The following is a 21,383-nucleotide window of genomic DNA, read 5'->3' as shown; positions in this document are numbered from 1 at the left end:
CACAGAGACAGGGGTGAGGGAAGAGGTCACGGGTGTGTGAGACATGGTCTTGGGCAACACAGGTGTTCCGTGGTCTTCATACGTCGAGGGAGTCTCCAGTATCTGGGGCTTCTGTTGGATGCTGGAGCCAATGAAGATCAAGTAGATGATGGCACCTAAGTAGGCACCCAGGGGTGGGGCCACCACTGGCACCCACCACCAGTCCTTGGTGCTGCAGGCAAGAGGAAGAGGCCTGCTTAGGGGGCCGACGCCCAGCATGGCACCTGCATCTACCTCAGGCCGAGACAGAGAGTAGGGCCTGAGAGTAGAGGAGAAACCCCACCCTAGACCGGGAGTTGCCCCTGAGCCTGGGGCACCGATCAGCTTCAGCCTGATTCAGGGGCAGAGGCGGGTCTGGGGCAGGATTGACATTCAGTCCAGGAGCAGGGTCTGGAGGAAAGTCAGGACCCGCTCTTGCCTCCCCAGGCCACTGGGAGCTCTGCAGGATGCTCCCGGGCTACTCCACCCCTCCACATATAGGGAGCCTACAGAAAACTCACAGCAATGGGCTGGACAAGGCAGTACCTGAAGACCTGTGTGCCCCAGCCAGCAATGAAGGTGAAAAAGCGTGGAGGCAGGTCCCGGGAGGGGTTGATGGCATATCCTGTGTTCATGCCCATGGACACTCCAATGATGACAACAAGGATGCCGATCACCAAGGCCTGTGTCCCTTGCAGTGCTGGGTTGTTCCCCTTGTCCGTGATGGCTAAGAGACACAGCTGAAGCATCCCTGTCACTAACACCTGGGGAGCAGACACCGTGGCAGCCGACACCGTGGCAGCCACCTGGGACCCCTAGCCAAGCCATAGGGCCTCAGCAGTGCCCCCAGCCCAAACCCGCTGGCAGAAACATGTCCTGGCACAAGGACAAGTCCCCATCCAGAGTTCTTGTCCTCTTCACCATGAGGGGCTGCCTGCTGGCCCCCTCCTGAGTGGGGGAGGGCTTGAGGAGGGGCACCCACCCTGGACCACTGACCTCATCCAGGAAGCCCCTCCACAAGGTCATGTGGTCAGGAAGGTAGGTGGCAAAAATGTTAGCAGTGGCTGTGGGACCAGTCACTGTCAGACTTCCCCCCGAGTAGTCGATGATGGCGGCTGTGGAAACACAGATTGAGTATAGACCTGCCCGCAGCCAAACCCCACTGCAGCCTCAGAGATGAGGCTGTAGGATGGAGGGCAGGGAGTACCTCCAAGACTTTTCTCTCCCAGACATTTTCACAGGCTAGGACACTCGGTTGGATCAGCCCATATTTCAGGGGAGGAGGCTGAGGCCAGAGATGGACAACCCAGGGCGGGACACTCACTGTAGAAGAGGCAGTAGATGGTGGCAGCAGCCAGGAAGGAACCCAGGAACTGACCCAGAACATACACGGGAAACTTCTTCCAGGACATGCGGCCTAGTGCACAGTTGGTGAAGGTCAAGGCTGCGTTCATATGGGCCCCTGCAGGGAGGGTCAAGTGTGTCGGCGTAGAAACAAACAACAATAATCAGTAATACTGAGAGCAACGACAGCAACAATAATAATGGCTAGCGTTCGTGGAGCGCACTCACTCAGTCCTCAAAAGGACCCGGCGAGGCAGGCACCACCATCTCCATTTAGCCATTACGGAAAGTGAGGGATGGAGAGGTTCAATCGCTTGCCTAAGTTGACCCAGCTAGTAAAAACAAGGGGTCAAAGGGGCTCATGAAGCGTCTGGGCAGAGGAAAAGGGCTCAGGGTGTTCTCCCTCCAAGCGGCCCGTGAGGGCAAGGTGCTGGCTGACTTGGAGAAGGGGACGGCCGGAAGGGGGCAGCAGGAGCCCGCAGGGGACACCTGGCCTTGCCTGTCAGGCGGGGCCCAGCCCACTCACCGGAGATGTTCCCTGCCATGTGCACTCCCATGGTGACTCCGAAGCCAAAACCCAAGTTGACACCGAGGAAGCTCCCCATCTTGTCTCCTAGAACCATGTGGGCCACGGAGCCGAGACCAAACACCTGTGGGAGAGGGCCTCTGAGGGAGCTGCCCACCCAGGAGCCCCAACCTCAGAGTGGCGCTCGGCCCCTCCCGCGCTAGGCCTCCCCAGCATTGCCCTTGGGGACCCTCTGCCCGCCCCCCTCCTCCAGAGACTTCCCTCCTCGTGACCTCTCCCCCTTGGCCCTGCCAAGGCTGCTCAGACATGACCAGTGAGAGCTGGGTGAGGGCTGTGCAAGGAGCTGGGGCGGGGCAGTGGAGTGAGGGGCTCTCATGGGCATGTCCAGGTCCCTAGATTCCAGGTGCACCTGAAGGGCCTGAAGGAGGCAGGGCTTCCAGGAGGGCAGGGCTGGTGTGGATTTGACCCCTCAGAGCTTCTCACATTTCAGCCTAGCCTGAAGGGAGTTTCTTCAAGGAATCTCCAAGCCTCACATCTGAACTCTGCCAGGAACCTCCAACCATCAAGAGCCCCACACACTCAGCCCTGGAGCCAGCCTCATTCCCATTGCCCTCAGGCGTCACTCCTGAACTTCTTGCCCATCCCCCAGCACCAGATCTCAGCAGGTGACACGGCCCACTGACCCCCTTCACAGGGATGTTAGAGACCTAAAAGGAGGCCCTCACTCAACAACACCCACCTGCCCCTATATCCACCTTCCCTTCAGCTCTGGCCCTTGCTCCCACCTCTCTCTCCTTCTGCAGAGACCTTCCCCTGGCCTGTATCCTCCACACTCCCCTTGAGTGGCTGCCACACGCTCAGGTCTCTTCCTTCCTGAAAGTGAAGCCTCCCGCCTCAGCCCGGCCTCCCTGTCCACCGGTGGACTCCTGGACGGCCCCTCCCATGTCAGTCAGGCTCCAGGAAGGACCTGCTGGCTGGCTCCTTTATCCCTTCCCTTGCCCTCCCTCCTCAGCCCGGCTTCTGCTTCCAACTGTCACCGACATCTGTCCGAGGGCTCCAGCCTCCAGATTGCCCAAAGGTCCCTTCAGGCATCGTCTCACTTGACTGTGCTGACTTTCACCCCCTTAACCACACTGTGCTTCTGGAAAGTACCTCCTCTTTGGCTTCCATGACATCTCCCTCTCCTGGTTTTCCTTTTCCCTCTGTAGCCTCCCCCGGTCCACAGTTCCTTCCCACATTCTTCTTCCTTCATCTGCCTCATAAAATACAGATGATCCCAGGGTTCTATCCCTGGCCCTTTTCATATCTCACCCCAGTCACTCCTGCGTTTTCTTACCAGGGCTAGAGCTTCAGATATGCCTGATGCACTAATTCCCAAAACTTCCACCTGGGAGCCAGATCCCTATTTCCAGATACCCACTGGAAGTCTCCGGGGTGCTTCACAAGCGTCTCCAGCTCTATTTTGAAAGCTCACCATCTCTCAGAAAATGTGATCTTCATCCCATGTTCCCCCATCCCAGTTGGCCAAGCCAGAAACTTGGATGTCCTCTCCCTCCTCCCCCACACACAATCAACTCAGCTTACATTCTCCCACGTGCCTCAACTAGAGAGCCTGCACACCAGAAACTACAGAGCGCACATGCTCTGGAGCCCCTGCGCCACAACTAGAGAGAAGCCCGCGCACCGCAACTAAGACCCGATGCAGCCCAAAATGTTAATTAATTATTTAAAGAAAAAAAAAAAGACCACATTCAGACAGCACCTCCTCTGAAAAGTCTATGTGTTTTAAATATGTTGTCTTTGAGGGACCTCTAGATGTCCAAACTGCTGGAAATCAGAGTCTAGACCCGTGTCATCCAATATGATGGCCATGAGCCACATGTGGCTATTATGTACTTGAAATGTGGCTAGTCCAAATTGAGATCTACTGTATGTGTAAGGCACACACCAGATTTCAAAGGCTTAGTAGGAAAAGGAAAATGTAGAAGATCTTATTCATAATTGTATATTGATTACATGTAGAACTGGTAACATTCTGGGTATGTGGGTTAAATAGAGTAACTATTAAAATTAATTTCACCTGTCACTTTTTACCTTTTTAATGGGGCTACTAGAAAATTTTAGATTACATATGTAGCTCATATTGTATTTCCTTTGAACAGTTCTAGAGTTTTTGAAAAAAGAAAACCTGAAGAACTGTGGACACAAGGGCTGCAGTTGAAGCCGTCGGGCTAGATGAAGACACCCGGGAGAGGGCGCAGGGTGAGTGGGCAGCTGAGGGCTGAACCTAGGGCCAAACGTCAGTCCTCAGGGGTGGACGTTAGAAACCCCAGCTGGAGCAGCAGTTGAAATGGAAGAACAAAGAGAATGTGCCCTTGACCCCAGGGAGAAGCAGAGTTTCCCAAGAAGGGTGTGGCCCACACGGTCATGTGCAGACTCTGGGTCAAGCGCGAGAAGGCCTGGAAAACATCCCTTTGGGTGTGACCATCCAGTGGTCATGAGTAGCGTGGTAAGCACTGTGTCATCAGGCCATGGGGTCTGATGAAGCCAGGTCCCAGAAAGCATGAGGGGGGGTAGGTGGTGAACAGTTGAAAGGACCAGGGTAGACATGCCTTTGAGAACCTACCTGAGGAGGGAGGGAGAGTGAGTGTGATAAATGAAGGGATGTTCTGTGTTCTGTTGTTTTAGGTCGAGAGACCTGAGTGTGTTAAGGTTGAGAGAGGGAGGGGCTGAAGATAAAGGAGAGAGGAAAGGACGAGCAAAGTGTCTGAGTAGCGCTGGGGGCGGGGAGCAAGGCCAGGCCAGGCTGGCAGGCTTGGGGGGTCAGGAGGTGCAGGGGCTGGAGCAGGCATGGAGGGTCTGAAGACCAAGGGTCCCCATTTCCAAGTAGGAGCTCAAAACCATTTACTAAAAATAATGAATGAGTGAATAAACCCCACGTGATCTCCTGTGTCAAGGTTGCCAACTGGCAACCCCTGGACCTAAGCCGTCCAGCACACGTTTTGTTTGGGTAGCCTGGTTTTGACACAAGCACAGAAGTTCCAGCTTCTCTTGCAAAATCAGAAGCTCTGCAACAGTGGCCTGCATTCTACGTGGCATGGCAACAGTCGGCTGGAGTGGTGGCAGCCACGTCTTCGCATAGGTCAGCACTCTGCCATTAGCCACCATCTCCGCCACCCTCAGGTGACTCTCTCTGGCCCCCCACAGCACGAGTTTGCAACCCCTGCCCTACTACTCACAACTACAGCTGGTTTTCCAGGGCCCTGATAGCCCAGCGCCCACCCTCTCTGATCAGTGAACATGGCCCAGCCTGTCCAGGTCCCTCCAATAGCCACGGGCCCAGCCTGGAGGACAACAGCCCCGGAGGTTACAGAGTGGAACTGAGTGGAACAGTCTGCTTCCCTTATCTTGTCGGCAGTAAATGGGGCCCAAGGTCACTGTAGCTTTTCTGGCGAAAGCTTTGTGCTGATGACTCACTGAGCTTCCTATCAACTGAAAAAGCCACCACTTCTTGGCACACAGGCCCGACACCTAAAAATAACAACAAGACGATGTCCTCTGTGAGCATGAACCTCACAAAGTTCTTTTACAAGGGTAACTTCCCTTCGATCCTCACAGCAACTGAATGGCAAATGTTTCTGCTCCCAAGGGAAACAGAGGCCTGGAGAGTGGTCTTGAACTACCCAAAGTGAGGGCCTTACCTCAGCTGGGGGACAGTCAGAAATCTACAGCTAAGCTAAGGGACGGAGCATAGCGATGAAGGGTCAAGACAGGGATATTAGACTGGACTGGATTTCATCTTAACTTAAAATGTGACCTTGGGCAAGTGACTTTGTCTCACGGAGCCTCAGTCTCCCCACCTGTGAAATGGGGATAATAGTACCTCCCTTACAGGGCTGTTGTGAGGATTTGGGAAGATGCTGCACGTAAGGGCTTAGCATTATAGTGCCTGGTATGCAGTAGGTGCTCTATAATAATCTCAATAAAAGGAAGAAAAATGCAAACGTGGGCAGTGGGCAGGCATGAATGCATGTGGTCAGTGCTTGCTTTCCCTAAGAGCTCTCTGAGGAGGCACCCTCCCGTCTCCACAGTTCCAAGGTTTAACAGCCCTCACGGGGCTGGAATGTCTTGTCATAAATGAGTTACTTTGCCCTGGATTAAGGCAAGAGCAGATCCAGATGCTGGTGTCACAGCTCAGGAGGGCAGGTAATGGAGAAGGGGGAGACAGCGAGTGGCAGGGAGGGGAGAGCAGCTGAGAGCGCTTGTTAGTTTGACAAGCAACCAACACATATGTCCTATGTGCGCTGGGTGTCGGTCTCTTGACCTTCTTCACAAAGTTGGCCAGCTCGATATTAGTAAAGTTCTGAACAGTTAAGATGCTTATGTAAGATCACGGAGCTAGAAGACAGCAGAGCCGGAATTCAAACCCAGCTCCAAAGCCCATGGAGGCCCGATTCAACACACTTAATAATGTCTGAGAAGACAGGCTCTGAGCCACAGAGAGACCTGTCCAAGGCCAGCTGGTGACTCACTGGCAGGATGATCAGTATAAGAACCTAGGTGTCCAGAGTCTCCAGGGCTCTGTGGATCCCACTGTCTCCTACACCGTGACTCAACGCACAGACACACACGAACACACAACCACACTCGTCCTCTCCCCCCAACTCCCAGCCCCCTGCCACCTCTGGGACACTCCCGACACCTTCACTTCCCTTCCCAGAGGCTAGCCCTTCTTTTCATGGACCTGGGCCTTCGTAAGGTGCAAACAAGCATGGCCACAGCTTAAGGGCAGAGGCTGGATGGGATAAGTGGCAGGGCCGACGCAGGTAGACGGACAGGGAGTTTCCAAGAAAACCCACATCCCACTTGCATATGGTTTCTGTCCCATGATCCACTAAAAGAGCCCTCACCAATGTGCCCCAGGACCTCCAGGTTGCCATACTCTATAAGAAGGCGTCAGCACTCACTTCTCTGGCCTGTCTGCAGCCTCCCACGCTGCTGACCACTCCCTCCTTGTGGACCCCGCCGCTTCTGTAACCTGGTCCCCCACCCACTTCTCCTCTCACCCCTCCGGTCACTCCTTCTCAGGCCCCTTTGTGTGCTCCTCTTCATTCTTCAGGCTCTGTCCTCACCTCCGTTTTTTTCTCTGTCTGTACATTCTCACTGGACAATTTTTATAACCACAATTCATATTCTGATGTAGTCTAACTCTTTACTTCCAGCCCAAGCCACTCTCTAGAGTTCCAGACCTCTATATCCAACCGCCCCCGAGATTTCTCCCCGGCATCTCACCTGGTCACATTAAAACTGACCTCATGCCTCGCCCTGCGCTGGGCCGCAGGTTCCGCAGAACGGCCCCCTAAGCACTTACCCCACATCTGTTGCTCGCAGGTTCCCTCTTCCATAACTCTCTCAGATGTGTGCTTTCTTCTCCACACCCTCTCTACCTCTATCCTAGGTCATTGCCACAGCCTCTTCGGTTCCCCTCCCTCCAGCTTTGCCCATTCGGCTTAGGCTCCACACTGCGCCCGGAATTTCCTTTTAAAATCCAAATCTGGCCATATCATTCCCCTGCTTGAGAACCTTCGTCTCCCCATTGCCCTCAGGATTAATTCTCAAAGTCTCAATGTCCTCTCCAATCTCTTTGCTCTTTGTTTCCCTTCTCCTCACTTCCAGGCATGCCCCCTGACCCACCCATCCCCAAGCAGCCCAGGATTTCATTCTGCTCCCACGTACCATGAGCCCTTTCTCTCCCAAAAAGGCTTGGTGAGAAAGACAGAGCTTTCCTTATTTTCCTATGCTTCTCCCTCAGGCTCCTAGCTCAGAGGCCGGGAAATGGACAGTGTGACTCAGGGCCCAACGGTGGGGAGGGGGTCATGGATTGCCCTTACTGAGCCCTACCTTCCTGAGGCCCCTTCCTCAGAGCCTGCTCACCCTGTGCCACCCACCCACTCACCATCATGACAAATGTGCTCAGGAACTCGGCCAGGAACTCGCGCACCATCTCCTTCTGCAGTACTGTTTGCATCCTTGTTACTGCAGACGGTGTGACCATCTTGGACATGCGGGTGGACCTGAAGCAGCAGCCCGAGCCCATGGGCAGAAATGAGATCAGGCGCGCTTACAGTCCATCGGGTTTTCAACTCATGGCTGAGTTAATGGGTAACCCAGTGGCCTCTCCACACACCTCCTCTTGCCCAGGGCAGCTGGTACTGCTGGGGTCAGAGGCATGTGAGAGTCCCAGGGATGTGGAGAGGGACTGGGGGTATCCAGATCATGCCCCTTCTTCCTCCTGATGGGGGACTGGACCATTGAGAAGCGAGCACTAATGAAGCCAGGTTGCAGAGGGGGCAGCTGGGAAGCCAGTGAGTGCCATCTGTGCTGCCAAAGAGCCTCAGGGGAGAAGCAGATGGGAGAGAGCAGGCAGGAGAGTGGAGCTCAGTTGTCTGTCTGTCTGCCTGTCTGCTGGGGCCAGAGCTCTGGGGACACAGGTAAGGCATCTGGCAGCAGTGAGGCTCTGCAAACAGCACAGGTTGTGGCAAAGTCTGCTCCTGGGCTCTAGAAACAGCACTGAGGCCTGAAGCATGCCCCAGGTTCTGCCAGAGATGACGGGGACGGCAGAATATACCAGGCTCTGAAGCAAGGTCAACACAAATGAATGCTTGTGAGGGAGTGAATGAATGAACGAATGAACGGGGGGGACAGAGGAAAGGAGGGACTGTGTCTTACTCCCTGGTGTATCCTCATTGTCTAGCACAGTGCCGGGCACATAGTAGGTGTGCAATATACACTGTCGAATGAACGAAAACTGAGAATTCATCTGTTACTCTCCACTAGATCCCCAGAACTTCCCACAGTGCCTGACACATGGTAGAGGCTTGATAAACGTTTGTTTAGTAAGTGCATGATTGGATGGATAGATGGATGAAAAAGTGAGTTAGAGGCTCTATCTTCTGTTGGTGGTGGGGGAATAGGACTTGAGTGTGAGGAAAGAGACGGTGTCCGGAGGCTAAGGAGGAGGTGGGGTGCAGATGCCTCTAAGTGCAGCCTTAGTGCTTGTTCAGACTGGTGACCCTCCCCCGCCTCCCATGCTGAGTGACCCTCACCTTCCTCACCCCGCTGGGGTCAGCAACATCACCCACACCCCACCTCAGCTTGCTGACTTTCCCCAGCCTCACCGCAGCAGAGAGCAAGGGAGTGAGAAATGTAAACCAGGCATGGATAGAACCCCTCCCACTTTTCTGGCTGAGACCCCATGTTCATTTCTCACCCACCCTAGTCCTTGCTGTCTCCTTACTTCAGGGAAACAAACCCAGGACTGAGCACATGGAGGGGGATGTAGAGTTGCCTGGATGGTCGGCCCACTGGCTCCCATCCAGCTGCAGCTCCCATGCAGCATCATATAAGGGTCGCCTTGCCCCTATGCCTCCTCAGCCCTGAAGAAGAGCCTGAGACAGCAGGAATTCAAGAACAGTCCTGGGAAGGTACCACAGAGGCAGAGGAGCAGTAGACAAAGCAGGAAGTCACAGACACCAAGAGAGCTCTGGAACCCTGGCCCCTTCCTCCTCACCACAAAGCAGGCAGGACGCAGTAAGTGACAACCACCAAGGAGCCAGTGAACCAAAGATTTATTGAATGCCTACCATGCCTACTGTGTTCAGTGACTGCAGTAAAGAACATTGGCATGATCCCTGCTCTTAGGAAGATGAACAATTAACTAAGCAGTTACTTAAAAGTGTAAAGAGTGTTGCCACAGTGAAGAGTGGGCACTATGGGGTTGCAGGGAGGAAGCAGATGACCCAGAGGAGGGAGTAGGAGGCTCTCCCAGAGGAAATTTAGGTCGAGAATACAAGACCAGCCAGATGAAGGAGCATCAGAGGAGGCTGGGGGAAGGTTCTGGGCTAATGCTTGGACAAAGGCTTGCAGCTACGACAGTGTGTGATGTATAGAGGAATTCTATAAGGATGGGCTGCAGAGAGAGAACGGAGAGTGGCACGAGATGGGCAGATGGCCTCATGGCCCACATTAGGCAGTCTGACCTCGCCCCAGAGGGCCATGGGGTGACGGATTTAAGTGGAAGCACTGTCTCCTCTTTGGAGGCAGGAATAAGGGAGCATGAGTAGAGGCGTGGTGAGCAATCGGACAGGCTGAGAGGTGATGGCAGCCTGAGCCAGGAAGGTGCGGTGGCGGTGGTGAGAGGAAGACAGTCAAACTGACAGACTTGGTGTCTTATTAGAGAGGAGAATGGAGAAGGAAGTGTCAGGGATGACCCCAGGCTCTGGCTAGAGCAGCACGATGGCCTGTGTGAGGCACATGAGAGAAGCTGCAGGCTTAGGCTGGAGAATGAGGGGTCCCCTTCTGGGTGTGGCGAGTTTGAGGAGCTCACTAGACAGCTAAGTGGTGGTGACCAGTAAGGAGGCTGCCGGTCATGTGGTCTTGTTTAGAGATACCCATTTGGACGTCACTATGTCATAGATGGTTATCTGACCCGTGGGCATAGATGAGAGAGCTCAAGGAAGGGTATAGAATGATAAAGGGCATCTAAGAAAACTAGCCTACAAACCAAGAAACTAACAGCCAATGAGGTAATTACCTAAGTAATATGTGCTAACCAAGGAACTAAATATCTAACAACCCACCAACCAACCCTTTGACTCATCAACCTAGCAACTTAACCAACTAACTGATTCTCCTATTGACCAGCTCGTTTAATTATCTAATCAACCAACCAGCTGCAAACTATCCAACTAACCTCAAGCCAACCATTTAACCGGCTAACCAATATTTATCCATTTAACACATGTTTGTTGAGCAGCTACTTATAAGTCAGGCACAAGGGGGAAAAGTAAAAATCCTGTCTCTGCCCTTGGATGGCTTCATCCAGTGGAGGAGATGGATAACACCGTCAGAGCAAGAAGCCCCGGGGTGGGAGGCAAGGCCTGAAGAGACTTGAAGAATGGGCAAGTGGTGGCCTAAAGTGGCTGTGAGGGCGTAGGGATGTGGGAGTGAGGATATCTTACATATTTTAGCAGATTGGTGGTTAGATGTGAGGGACATGAGGTGGTTAGTGGGGGACAGAATAGCAAGGACAAGGCCTTGACTTCTGGCTTGAGCATCGGAGGAGAAGGGGATCCTTGACTGAGCTGAGACCATGGGAAGTGGTGGGAGAGGAGTGGGGAAGGCTGTTTTCAGCTGGGACTGAGCTGCCTGCAGGACCAGTGAGTCTCTGGAAAAAGGGTCTAAAGTCCTATGAGAGTCCTGGGCAGAGACAGCGATGTCATCGGCACAGAAGGGACCCATTCATTCTCTCTATCCAAGAGCACACAAGCAGACCAACATCCATGCTCATGTGGAGCTGACAGGCAGAGATGAAATGTCCTAAGTAGGTCATCTGTGTGGTAGAAGGTAGTACATCCTACGGGAAAAGGTAGAGCAAGGAAAAGGGGGTGGGCAGTGACTGAGTAGGGCAGTCAGGGTGAGCTTCACTGAGAAGGTGGCATTTGAGCAAAGACAGGGAGGAGGGGACTACCCTGGTGGCGCAGTGGTTAAGAATCCGCCTGCCAATGCAGGGGACACGGGTTTGAGCTCTGGTCTGGGAAGATCCCACATGCCGCGGGGCAACTAAGCCTGTGCACCACAACTACTGAGCCTGCGCTCTAGAGCCCACGAGCCGCAACTACTGAGCCTGTGCACCGCAACTACTCAAGCCCATTCACCTAGAGCCCATGCTCCGCAACAAGAGAAGCCACTGCAATGAGAAGCCCATGCACCGCAAGGAAGAGTAGCCCTGCTGGCGGCAACTAGAGGAAGCCTGTGCGCAGCAACGAAGACCCAAGCAGCCAATAAATAAATAAATAAATTTATTTTAAAAACAAAAAAGACAGGGAGGAGGGGAGGGAGCAAGCCCTGTGCGGAACTGCGGAAAGAACGTTTCAGGCAGTGGGGATGGCCACTGAAGGACTCTGAGCATGTTTGAAGGAAAGGAGGGGAGAGTGGGGTGGGGGAAGGTCAGAGAGGAAATGGGCACTAGATAGGCAGGGCCTTGGCAATTGCAAGGACTTTGGCTTTTATTTCACCCCAAAGAGACCTGAGCCTGAGCGGGTGAGAGGTGGTGAGTTCAGTTCAATTGAGCACAACCTACACAGGGGCAGCTGGAACCCACTGCCCAACTCCTTGACCCTCATCTGGGTCTTTCTGAGCCTCCCCTCAGCCCAGGGCCCAGCCCATGCTTGGCTATGGGCACAGGTGGGAGAGATCCTTCTTCTGGGCCCCATGGGCTGGTACGGGGTGGGAAGGAAGGAGTCTGGGAGCATCAGCTACCATGAGGGAGAGGCTGAGAGAGGGGCAGGGAGGGCCCTGGGGGTGTGCTGGGTGCAGGACAGAAGGGCTGGGGTAGGGGAATGGGTGGGATGCTTACCGCTTCTTCCTGTCGGCCTGAGTCATATTCTGTCTTTGAGATTTTTAGATGCTATGGAGACAGAGAGAGGTCACTAGGGCTGGGGGGCTCAGAACTTCGCCCCTCATTCTCATCAGACCTCAGCTCCCCCAGGGAAGAAGCCACAGGGACAGCTGCTGCCAGTGCCAACCCCTCAACCCAGCCGAGCTGGCAGGGACGGAGAAGGAGGGGTCGGTGTCTTCAGCCAATGGGGAGTGGCACTAAAGCCACACCCCCTCACCCCTGCTGGCCCCCGGACTCGTGGCCCCCGGACCAGGCCCTGCGGAGGTCCTCCTGACCTTCCCAAGTCTGCAGGCCAGCTTTGGACAGTGGAGATGCCCACAGCCTCCCCCCAGCAGCTCCACCCCTCATATATGCGGGTATTATTGTCTTCAGTCTAACCTCAAGCTCTCTTGCTGCTGACTTACACTGTGACTTTCCAGGGCCTTGTCTGCCTCCCCTTGCACACACACACACTCACACACACACACACACACACACACACACACACACACGCAGGATGAGGTCCTGAAAGTTCATTTAGTCCTAACCCCCACCTCAGAACAAAATCTACCCTCTCACCTTTCCTGAAAATTCCCCCCTTTTAATCCCCATTTTCCTCACAAATGACAGCACAAAGGTAACCCTGGAGTTTCCCCATCCTGCATGCTCCCTTGTTCTCTAGCCAGCTTCCCTCTAGCTGCAGCCTAAGTTCACATCCCTAGCCCTGATGGCAGAAACCCTCTAGCCCCAGCCTCTCAGGAGGGGACTCCAGAGGGAGGAACCACTCCAGCAAAGCCAGAAATCCACCCATTACTCTGATCTGCATCCCTTCTGCTTTGGTCCCGTGTCGCCAGTCTCTACTCGCCCCCCGACTCCCACCCCTCAGGCTCTGCTGGCAGCCCAGCCCCACACAACCTCCCAGTCTCTGCTGTACCACTGGGCCTCCCAGCAGTCAATTTACGGGTAAGGAAACTGAAGCCCAGAGAGGAAGTGTGATGCGCCCATATGACGCAGCAACTCAGGACTAAACCAGAGCAGATATCCAGGCCTTCAACTCCCGGCTGGGGTTCCTTCCCCAGACAGTCCCACGGTCACCTCCTCCCCATGTGGTCCCCAGCAGTGGCACTTCCAGGCCTGGGTCCCAGGGGAGGCCCCCTGTCCCAGCCCTGCCTAGAGCCCGACTCACTCTGCCCAAGTGCCTTATGCTTCCCAGCGTCTGCCTTGGGGGCCTCTCAGTCACAGCAGGTCTTGAACTTGTTCCTCCGTGACTGTCTCAGGCTCCACTGTCCCTGCGTCCCCAAGCTAGAGCCCGCCTCTCGGCCCTCCTCGGGGTGGCCCGAGCACTGCTCTGCTCTGCTGTTCCAGGGAAGAGGTCAGTGGGGCAGGGGTTTGGCCCCATCACCGAGTCCGGACGCACTGCCCAAAATAGCACCCCTTCTCCTGCCAGCAGCTCCATGGAGACCAGGTTCTGAGGCAGCCTTTGTGAGGTCAGAGGTGGAGCTCGGGTGGGCGCTCTGGGCCTCACGGTCCCACAGGAAGGGCCTGTGCTCCAAGCCAAAGGTCCAGCCCAGAGCCGAAGGAAGCCCTCCCAGGGCCCCAGAGCTGGGGGAGGCTCCAGAGGCTCCTGAGTGACCCAGCTGTGGGCAGAACTGCACAGAATGGGGATTGGAGGTGGAAAAGTCTGGAGATCAATAGCCAGGTGGAAGGGTTGGGGAGAAGACCCTGGGTCAAATCTAAGGAAGCACCCATCCCGAAGAAAGAAAGAGAGACTCATGCCCAGGACTCAGGGACCTCCCAGTCTGAGGGGAAGGAAGAGACATAAGCCATATTTGCAGGAGAACCTCAGTCTAAGAGGGGAGGTAGAAAGCCAGGCCTGGTTCTCTGGAGGTTCTTAGTTTGGTGGGGAGGAGAAAGAGCCTGGGCCTCGTGCTCTGGGAGCCCCCGTCTGAGTGGGGGAAGGGGAACCCTAGGCCCCGCCCTCAAGAAGATGCCTCCCTTGTGAACAGCAAGCAAGGCATCTGGGAAGGAGCCAAGCTGGACCAGAATGTAAGGCTGCAGGTGGGGTGACCAAGGAGGGGTCAGGAGCAAACCAGGGCACCAGCTGCCATCTGAGAGGACTTCTGGAGCCAGGGAATGGCTGAGCCTCCAAAGATGGGCCAGTTTGGGATTTGAGCAGGTGACCCGGTGCTGAGAAACAAGGGAGGGGTTTGCTGGTCTGCAGAACGTAAGGAGGCCCCCCAGGTGGAGTAGTGGATGGTGGGCAGTGGGTCCAGAAGCTTCTGAGGCCTGTAGCCCCTCATTGTGGAGAGGTGGTATAGGATCTAGTTGCAAAGCCAGCTCTGGTAATAGAACTGTCCTCTAGAGGGTGCCAATAGACCGGGTCAGGTCTGGAACTTGCATTGCCCAGGTTCCCACCCCTACTTGCCCTCATTCCCCTCTGCAGACTCGAAGAGGGCTCAGGACGCTGAGTCCTTCTTCAGGGAGGTAGAGATGTACCCCTGGTAGTGAGGGGCGCCTGCCTTTATTCCTTTCCTTTGTGTGCTGTTGAGGCCAGGGCGAGGTAAGAGTCAAAAGTGAAGCTGGGGTCTTGGATGAGGTCAGAACTTGAGCAGAGCTGGATTGGGCTGGGATCAGGCTGGTGAGGGAGGGAAATGGGATCCATGTTGGAGTCAGGGATCCAGCCCTGGACTCATTTACTGGGCTGTACGCTGAGGACCCAGAGGTAGAGCAGACACCCTCCTGCCTGTGTCTTGGGACAGACAGATAAACGGCAGGTGGTTCCCGCAGAAAGGGGCGGGGGAAAAGGTGCGAAAGCGGCATGGGAGCGCAGGTGATGCCAAGCATTGCCCATCTTTAAGCAAGAAGAGTCAAGTTTGCCTCCAGATAATGAGAATAAAATCCTCCCTTTTCAATACGTGCTTTGTGCTGCCACCCCTCCAGCAGTGAAACTCCATGATGAAACCCTGACACATCTCAATCAAGGCCAGTCTTATGAAATCCGAATACTAGACAACAGGAAACTTGGAGAACTACCAGAAATTAACGGCAAGTTGGTGAAGAGTGTATTCCGTGTCATGTTCCATGACAGACGGCTCCAATACACTGAACATCAGCAGCTGGAGGGCTGGAGGTGGAACCCACCTGGAGATAGAATTCTTGACGTAGATATCCCAATGTCTGTGGGTATAATCGATCCTAGGGCTAATCCAAACCAACTAAATACAGTGGAGTTCCTGTGGGACCCTGCAAAGAGGACATCTGTGTTTATTCAAGTGCATTGTATTAGCACCGAGTTCACTATGCAGAAACATGGTGGAGAGAAGGGAGTGCCATTTTGAGTACAAATCGATACCTTCAAGGAGAATGAGAATGGGGAATATACTGGGCACTTACACTCAGCCAGCTGCCAGATCAAAGTCTTCAAGCCCAAAGGTGCAGACAGAAAACAAAAAACAGACAGGGAGAAAATGGAGAAACGAACGCCTCGTGAGAAGGAGAAATAGCAACCTTCCTATGCGACAACTATACTCACAGAGTGTTCTCCACGGCCCGAGATCACGTATGTCAATAATTCCCCATCGCCTGGCTTCAGCAGTTCCCATAGCAGTCTTTCTCTTGGGGAAGGAAATGGTTCACCAAGTCACCAGCCAGAGCTGCCCCCTCCAGTCACAGATAACCTCTTGCTGACAACCACACCTCAGGAGGCTCAGCGGTGGTTGCATGGAAACCGTTTTTCCACATTCACGAGGCTTTTTACAAAGGTCTCAGGGGCAGATTTATTGAAACTAACTAGAGATGATGTGATTCAAATCTGTGGCCCTGCAGATGGAATCAGACTTTTTAATGCATTAAAAGGCCGGATGGTGTGCCCAAGGCTAACCATTTATGTTTGTCAGGAATCCTTGCGGCTGAGGGGGCAGCAGCAACAGCAGCAGAAGCACGAGGATGGAGACTCAAATGGTACTTTCTTCGTTTACCATGCCATCTACCTAGAAGAACTGACAGCTGTTGGACTGACAGAAAAAATTGCTCAGCTTTTCAGCGTTTCCCCTTGCCAGATCAGCCAGGTCCACAAGCAGGGGCCCACAGGAATCCATGTGCTCTTTAGTGATGAGATGATACAGAACTTTCAGGAAGAAGCCTGTTTTATTCTGGACACAATGAAAGAAACCAATGATCGCTATCATATCGTACGGAAGTAGGCGTGGGGCATTCCATCCTCAGTGGCTGCTGCTGCTTTCACCTATTGGGAACTCCCCTCTTGAAGGGGGTCTCAAATGGAGCTTTGAAGGGCTGCAGGAACCTGACCCATCTGACTGTGTGTGGGTGGGTCCAGGCCTTGGAGGCAGAATCCCAGGCATCTGTGTTGGCCCAAGCTCTTAGGGCACCCACAGATTACTGCCCAACATGCATTTCTGCAACTATTTCTTATTTAAAATTTCTGGACCCTATTGTTGAATATCAATAGAAACTCCACATCACTTAGGGTGTGTGTAGGGCATAGTGATGATGAGGATTGTGTGATGTTTAATGGAAAGATGTTAAATTTTGTGATATGGAGCCATGTAATTTTTTTTCTAACATAAAAGCAAATATCTATATTCATAAGACTAGATCCTCAATCTTTTTTGCCTCTGAAAACCTCATTAAAGAGAAATACGGAGAAAGAAGAAAATTCTTCTTTTGATTCCCCTGTAATTCTATGACTAATAGTAATTTTAGGTAACATTTACTGCACATTTAGTTGTGTCAGGCAGTGTGATAAATTCTTTTTTTGTTTTGTTTTGTTTCTGCGGTATGGGGGCCTCTCACTGTTGTGGCCTCTCCCGTTGCGGAGCACAGGCTCCGGACGCGCAGGCTCAGCAGCCATGGCTCACGGGCCCAGCCGCTCCGCGGCACGTGGGATCTTCCCGGACCGGGGCACGAACCCGTGTCCCCTGCATCGGCAGGCGGACTCTCAACCACTGCGCCACCAGGGAAGCCGAGTGTGATAAATTCTTTAAGTGGATTATCTTGTTTAAATCCTCTTAATAGCCCTATATGAAGTAGGTAATAATGATCCTTAATTGAAGATGAGGAAATGGAGACAGAGAGTGGCCGAGGAGCTTGCTGAGTAACAGGAAGCTAGCATCTAGTGACGCTGAAATGCAAACCCAGGCCGTCTGGCTCTTATTAACTGCCATCCGTGACTGCCACCCTTGTAGTCCTCTGTGCTTGCCATCGTTTCTTACTGTGGCTCTTCTGGTGAATTGGATGTAACACTGAGCGAGAACTGAGGAATTAACACCAAAAGGGACAAACCACACCTAAAAATTGATGAACAAATCAAGACCTACAAAAAAATGAAAACATAGACACTTTCAAAGCATCATCAGTTACCAGATTCACAGAATTTGAGGTGGTGAAAACTAGGGATTATCTGTAACTCCCCAAATTCACTGTTCTTGAATGACCTTCTCAAACTATTTATTAATGAGTTAGACTAACCTCTGCTTTCTCTTTCCCCTCTCTGCATCTTCTCTTGGTATAGAAAGTTCTTTTACTCATGCAGCATTCTTTTTTTTTTTTTTTTTGCGGTACGCGGGCCTCTCACTGTTGTGGCCTCTCCCGTTGCGGAGCACAGGCTCTGGACGCACAGGCCCAGCGGCCATGACTCACGGGCCTAGCCGCTCCATGGCATGTGGGATCTTCCCGGACCGGGGCACGAACCCGTGTCCCCTGCATCGGCAGGCGGACTCTCAACCACTGCGCCACCAGGGAAGCCCCTTTGCAGCATTCTTTTATATAAGCTTTACAAGAAATTCATTCCTATCTCGTTTGCATTCTTAGCATATACTTTAGTTCTTCCTGATTGTGATTGTGTGCTCTTGTGTGTGTGCATGTGTAAGACTATGGGTCTTTTTTCACATGTAAAGTTTTATCCAGAAATCCCTCTACATGTTATGCTGAGGTGAAAAATGATAATCTTCAAAAGATTCTGTATTGGATTTGGATCTGTGTGTGTGTGTATTTTTAAAGCATTTGATAAAGTTTAAATGTTTTTATACAGAGATTTTTGTTCATTAAAATCAACCTTCAAAAGAAAAAATAACGGCAGGTGACTTAGGATACACTGTGTTAAGGTAGAGGGGTTACAGGAACAGCTAAGCCAGCCTGGAGGTGGGCAAGAATCTTCCAGAAGAGATGGCATGGGCACTGAGTCCTCTAAAATGAGAGAGGGAGGATGGGGTGGTAGTGGTCTTTTTGTTTTGTTTTGTTTTGTTTTGCTTTTTATTTATTTTATTTCTGGCTGCGTTGGGTCTTCGTTGCTGCACGCGGGCTTTTCTTTGGTTGCGGAGAGAGAGGACTACTCTGTTGCAGTGCACTGGCTTCTCATTGTGGTGGCTTCTCTTGTTGTGGAGCACAGGCTCTAGGCAAGCAGGCTTCAGTAGCTGTGGTTCGTGGGCTCAGTAGTTGTGGCTCGTGGGCTCAGTAGTTGTGGCACACGGGCTCAGTAGTTGTGGCTCACAGGCTTAGTTGCTCTGCAGCATGTGGGATCTTCCAGGACCAGGGCTCAAACCCGTGTCCCCTGCATTGGCAGGCAGATTCTTAACCACTGCGTCACCAGGGAAGCCCCGGTAGTGGTTATTTTAAGTCATTTGAAGCCCAGTGGGATTGTGAGAAAACCTAATATGTTCTGGGGACTGTCAGCGGTTTGCATAGGGCTGGAGAAGTGGGCAGGGACAGACCATGAAGAGCTTTGTCTGCCAGGACACAGAGGCAGACTTTATCCCAAGAGCCTGAGGAGCCCTTGAAAGGTGCTAAGCAAAGAGAAGAGTGAAGTAGTCAGTCTGGGGTCCTTGAGGCCTCAGAGCACCCAGCAGGCAGGGGCATGATTGGGCCCAGGCTCAGGCTGGAGAAAGAGAACAGATGTCAGCCCCTGGGCATCCGCCACAGGAGTCAATGGGCTCGCCAGGAAGCACGAGGGTGTGGGGCAAGGGATGGGGGCAGGATTCTGGGGACAGGAGGGTGACTGAGAAGGAGCAGGTGAGGAGGGAGATAGAAACCCAGACACCAGGCTGCCAAGAGGACACTGGAAGCTCGGGGAGGCTGTGGCCCCAGAGGTGCGTGCTGAGGAGAGGCTAGCCTTGGTGAACTGGTGGGATGGAGGATGGTCACAGCACTGAAGAAGTGGAGGCTGAGCCGGCAGAAAGTTCAACCATGGAGAGAAGACAGGGAGCAAGAGGGTCAGCAAGGCTGGGCACTAGGATCAGAGGTGGGTCTAGACAGAGCCTGGGGGGATCTCCAGGGCCAAGGGGGATGGTGCAGGCAGACAGGGAATACCCGGGGTCCTGTCTGCACAGGGTGGGCTCTGAGTAGGGCCGCCAAATAAAATGCAAGACGTTCAGTTTTGAATTTGAATTTCAGAGAAACAATATATGCAATAGTTGGGACATACTTATGCTAAAAAATTACCCATTGTTTACAAACAAAAAAGGAAAAACAAACAAAAAATTACCCATAGTTTCTCTGAAATTCAAATTTAACCAAGTATCCTAGCTCTGGCTTCAGTGAAGACCCCGCCAGATGCCTTGCACATTTACTTGGGTTTGAGTCCCAGCTGGGCATCAGATTCACTGCCCAACCCTGGCTCAGTCCCTGCCCCTGAGCCTCTGTTTCCCTACCTGTGAAATGGGGTTGGAGGGTATGCGTCCTCTCACCCCACTACTTTTGGCCTCTAGAAAGGATCCAGGAAAAGGTTTACAAAGGCAGCAGCAGACCATTAACTCAAAAACTAATTTGGTTGAAATGATAAATCAGTTGAAATGAATTGGTAATATTAGTGTGCTACAGGGCAATTTTTGCAGACTCTGATGTATCTTTAGGCATTTGGTCCCTCTTTCAGAAGTCATTCAGTTTTCTTATTTTAATTTTGCCTGCAATACACTTCTTTTGCTAGTAAATAGGTTGGAAAAAACCCAGTGCTCATCAACCTCCCCTTTCTTACTCACTACACTAAAAATCTTTTAATGTGATCTAGTGATTGGGGACATTAATGTTCAACCTAACTGAAAATTTAAATGTTTATGAACACATAGCCAAACAAGTCAAGCAGATATAATTGTCCATCATTGGAGTGGAAAGTTTTAAAAAATGGAAAAAAAACTCAGATTCTTTTCTTTTACTTCTTCTATTACCTAAAATAGAAATAAGCGAAAAGAGCATTTTCCCTCCATGACAACAACTACAAAAATTCTGGTAAGTTTCTTTCTAATCCTTTTTTTAATGTATACACATACACACATTCTCCTCCCCCACCCCACACTTTGTCAACAATAAGTAGAAGGAAACTTCTATAAAGTTTTGTAAAGTACTTTTTTCACTCAAACATTAAGAACATCTTTTCCATGCCAGTAGGTCCACATCCATGTCATATATGTGGCTGTACAGCACAGAATTGTCTCCAATTTTAAATGTATCCAACTCTTTTCTATTATGAATAGCATGGGACAGACACAATTGGCTGAAACCCAGTTAGGAATAAAAATGCAAATAGAAATTTAAAAATATCAGAATAAAGAAAAATGCCCAGATACACTAAAACTTCTCTGAACTTCCCTCAAATGCCCCCCAAAGTATCAATGTGTAAAAAATGAATTATTTCAACTATTTATTTCCACTAACATGCCATTTGATTAACTTATTTATCATGTAAACTGGCTTTCAGTCAAATTGTTTTCCACTTGGGATTTTCCAGACTTTTTTTTTTTTAAGAACATTTTTTTGGGCCACGCCATGCAACATACGGGATCTTAGTTCCCCAGCCAGGGATCGAACCCATGCCCCCTGCAGTGGAAGCATGGAGCCACAGAGTCCATATAACTCAGGCACTGTGGTATCAATCGGTAAGAAATGAGCAGCTCTGGTTGAAGGAGCAGGGAGCGGGGTGGGAGAGCAGTGCCTGTACCTGGACAAACCCTGGTCTCTCTGAAATCACCTGACATCTTGAAAATTCTCAGACTGCTCAAAAAAGAAAAGACCCTTAATCCTCACCCAGGTAAGTGTCCCCTTTCAAAC

At 52.1% G+C, this 21,383-nt stretch overlaps 1 protein-coding gene and 1 pseudogene across 1 annotated transcript in view; one reads left to right on the top strand and one right to left on the bottom strand.

Annotated features, from left to right (window-relative positions):
• AQP7 (aquaporin 7) overlaps positions 1-21,383 on the bottom strand; it is an 86,517-nt gene that overhangs the window by 38,866 nt on the left and 26,268 nt on the right. The window contains 7 exon segments of the mRNA XM_022551556.3: positions 3-211; positions 565-782; positions 1,015-1,133; positions 1,343-1,480; positions 1,889-2,012; positions 7,845-7,962; positions 12,306-21,383. The exon segment at positions 12,306-21,383 is cut by the window's right edge and continues 26,268 nt beyond it. Coding sequence (XP_022407264.1) covers positions 3-211; positions 565-782; positions 1,015-1,133; positions 1,343-1,480; positions 1,889-2,012; positions 7,845-7,962; positions 12,306-12,331 — 952 coding nt within the window. The 5' untranslated portion in view covers positions 12,332-21,383.
• On the top strand, positions 14,987-20,621 carry LOC111163170 (alpha-globin transcription factor CP2 pseudogene; annotated as a pseudogene).

This window comes from Delphinapterus leucas, chromosome 6 (genome assembly GCF_059928025.1).
Source record: "Delphinapterus leucas isolate spDelLeu-1000000601 "Yukka" chromosome 6, BTC_Dleu_Yukka2, whole genome shotgun sequence".
Classification (NCBI taxonomy): domain Eukaryota; kingdom Metazoa; phylum Chordata; class Mammalia; order Artiodactyla; family Monodontidae; genus Delphinapterus; species Delphinapterus leucas.
The sequence above is the reverse complement of the archived record's forward strand: the minus strand, read 5'-3'. Positions and strand labels throughout refer to the sequence as shown.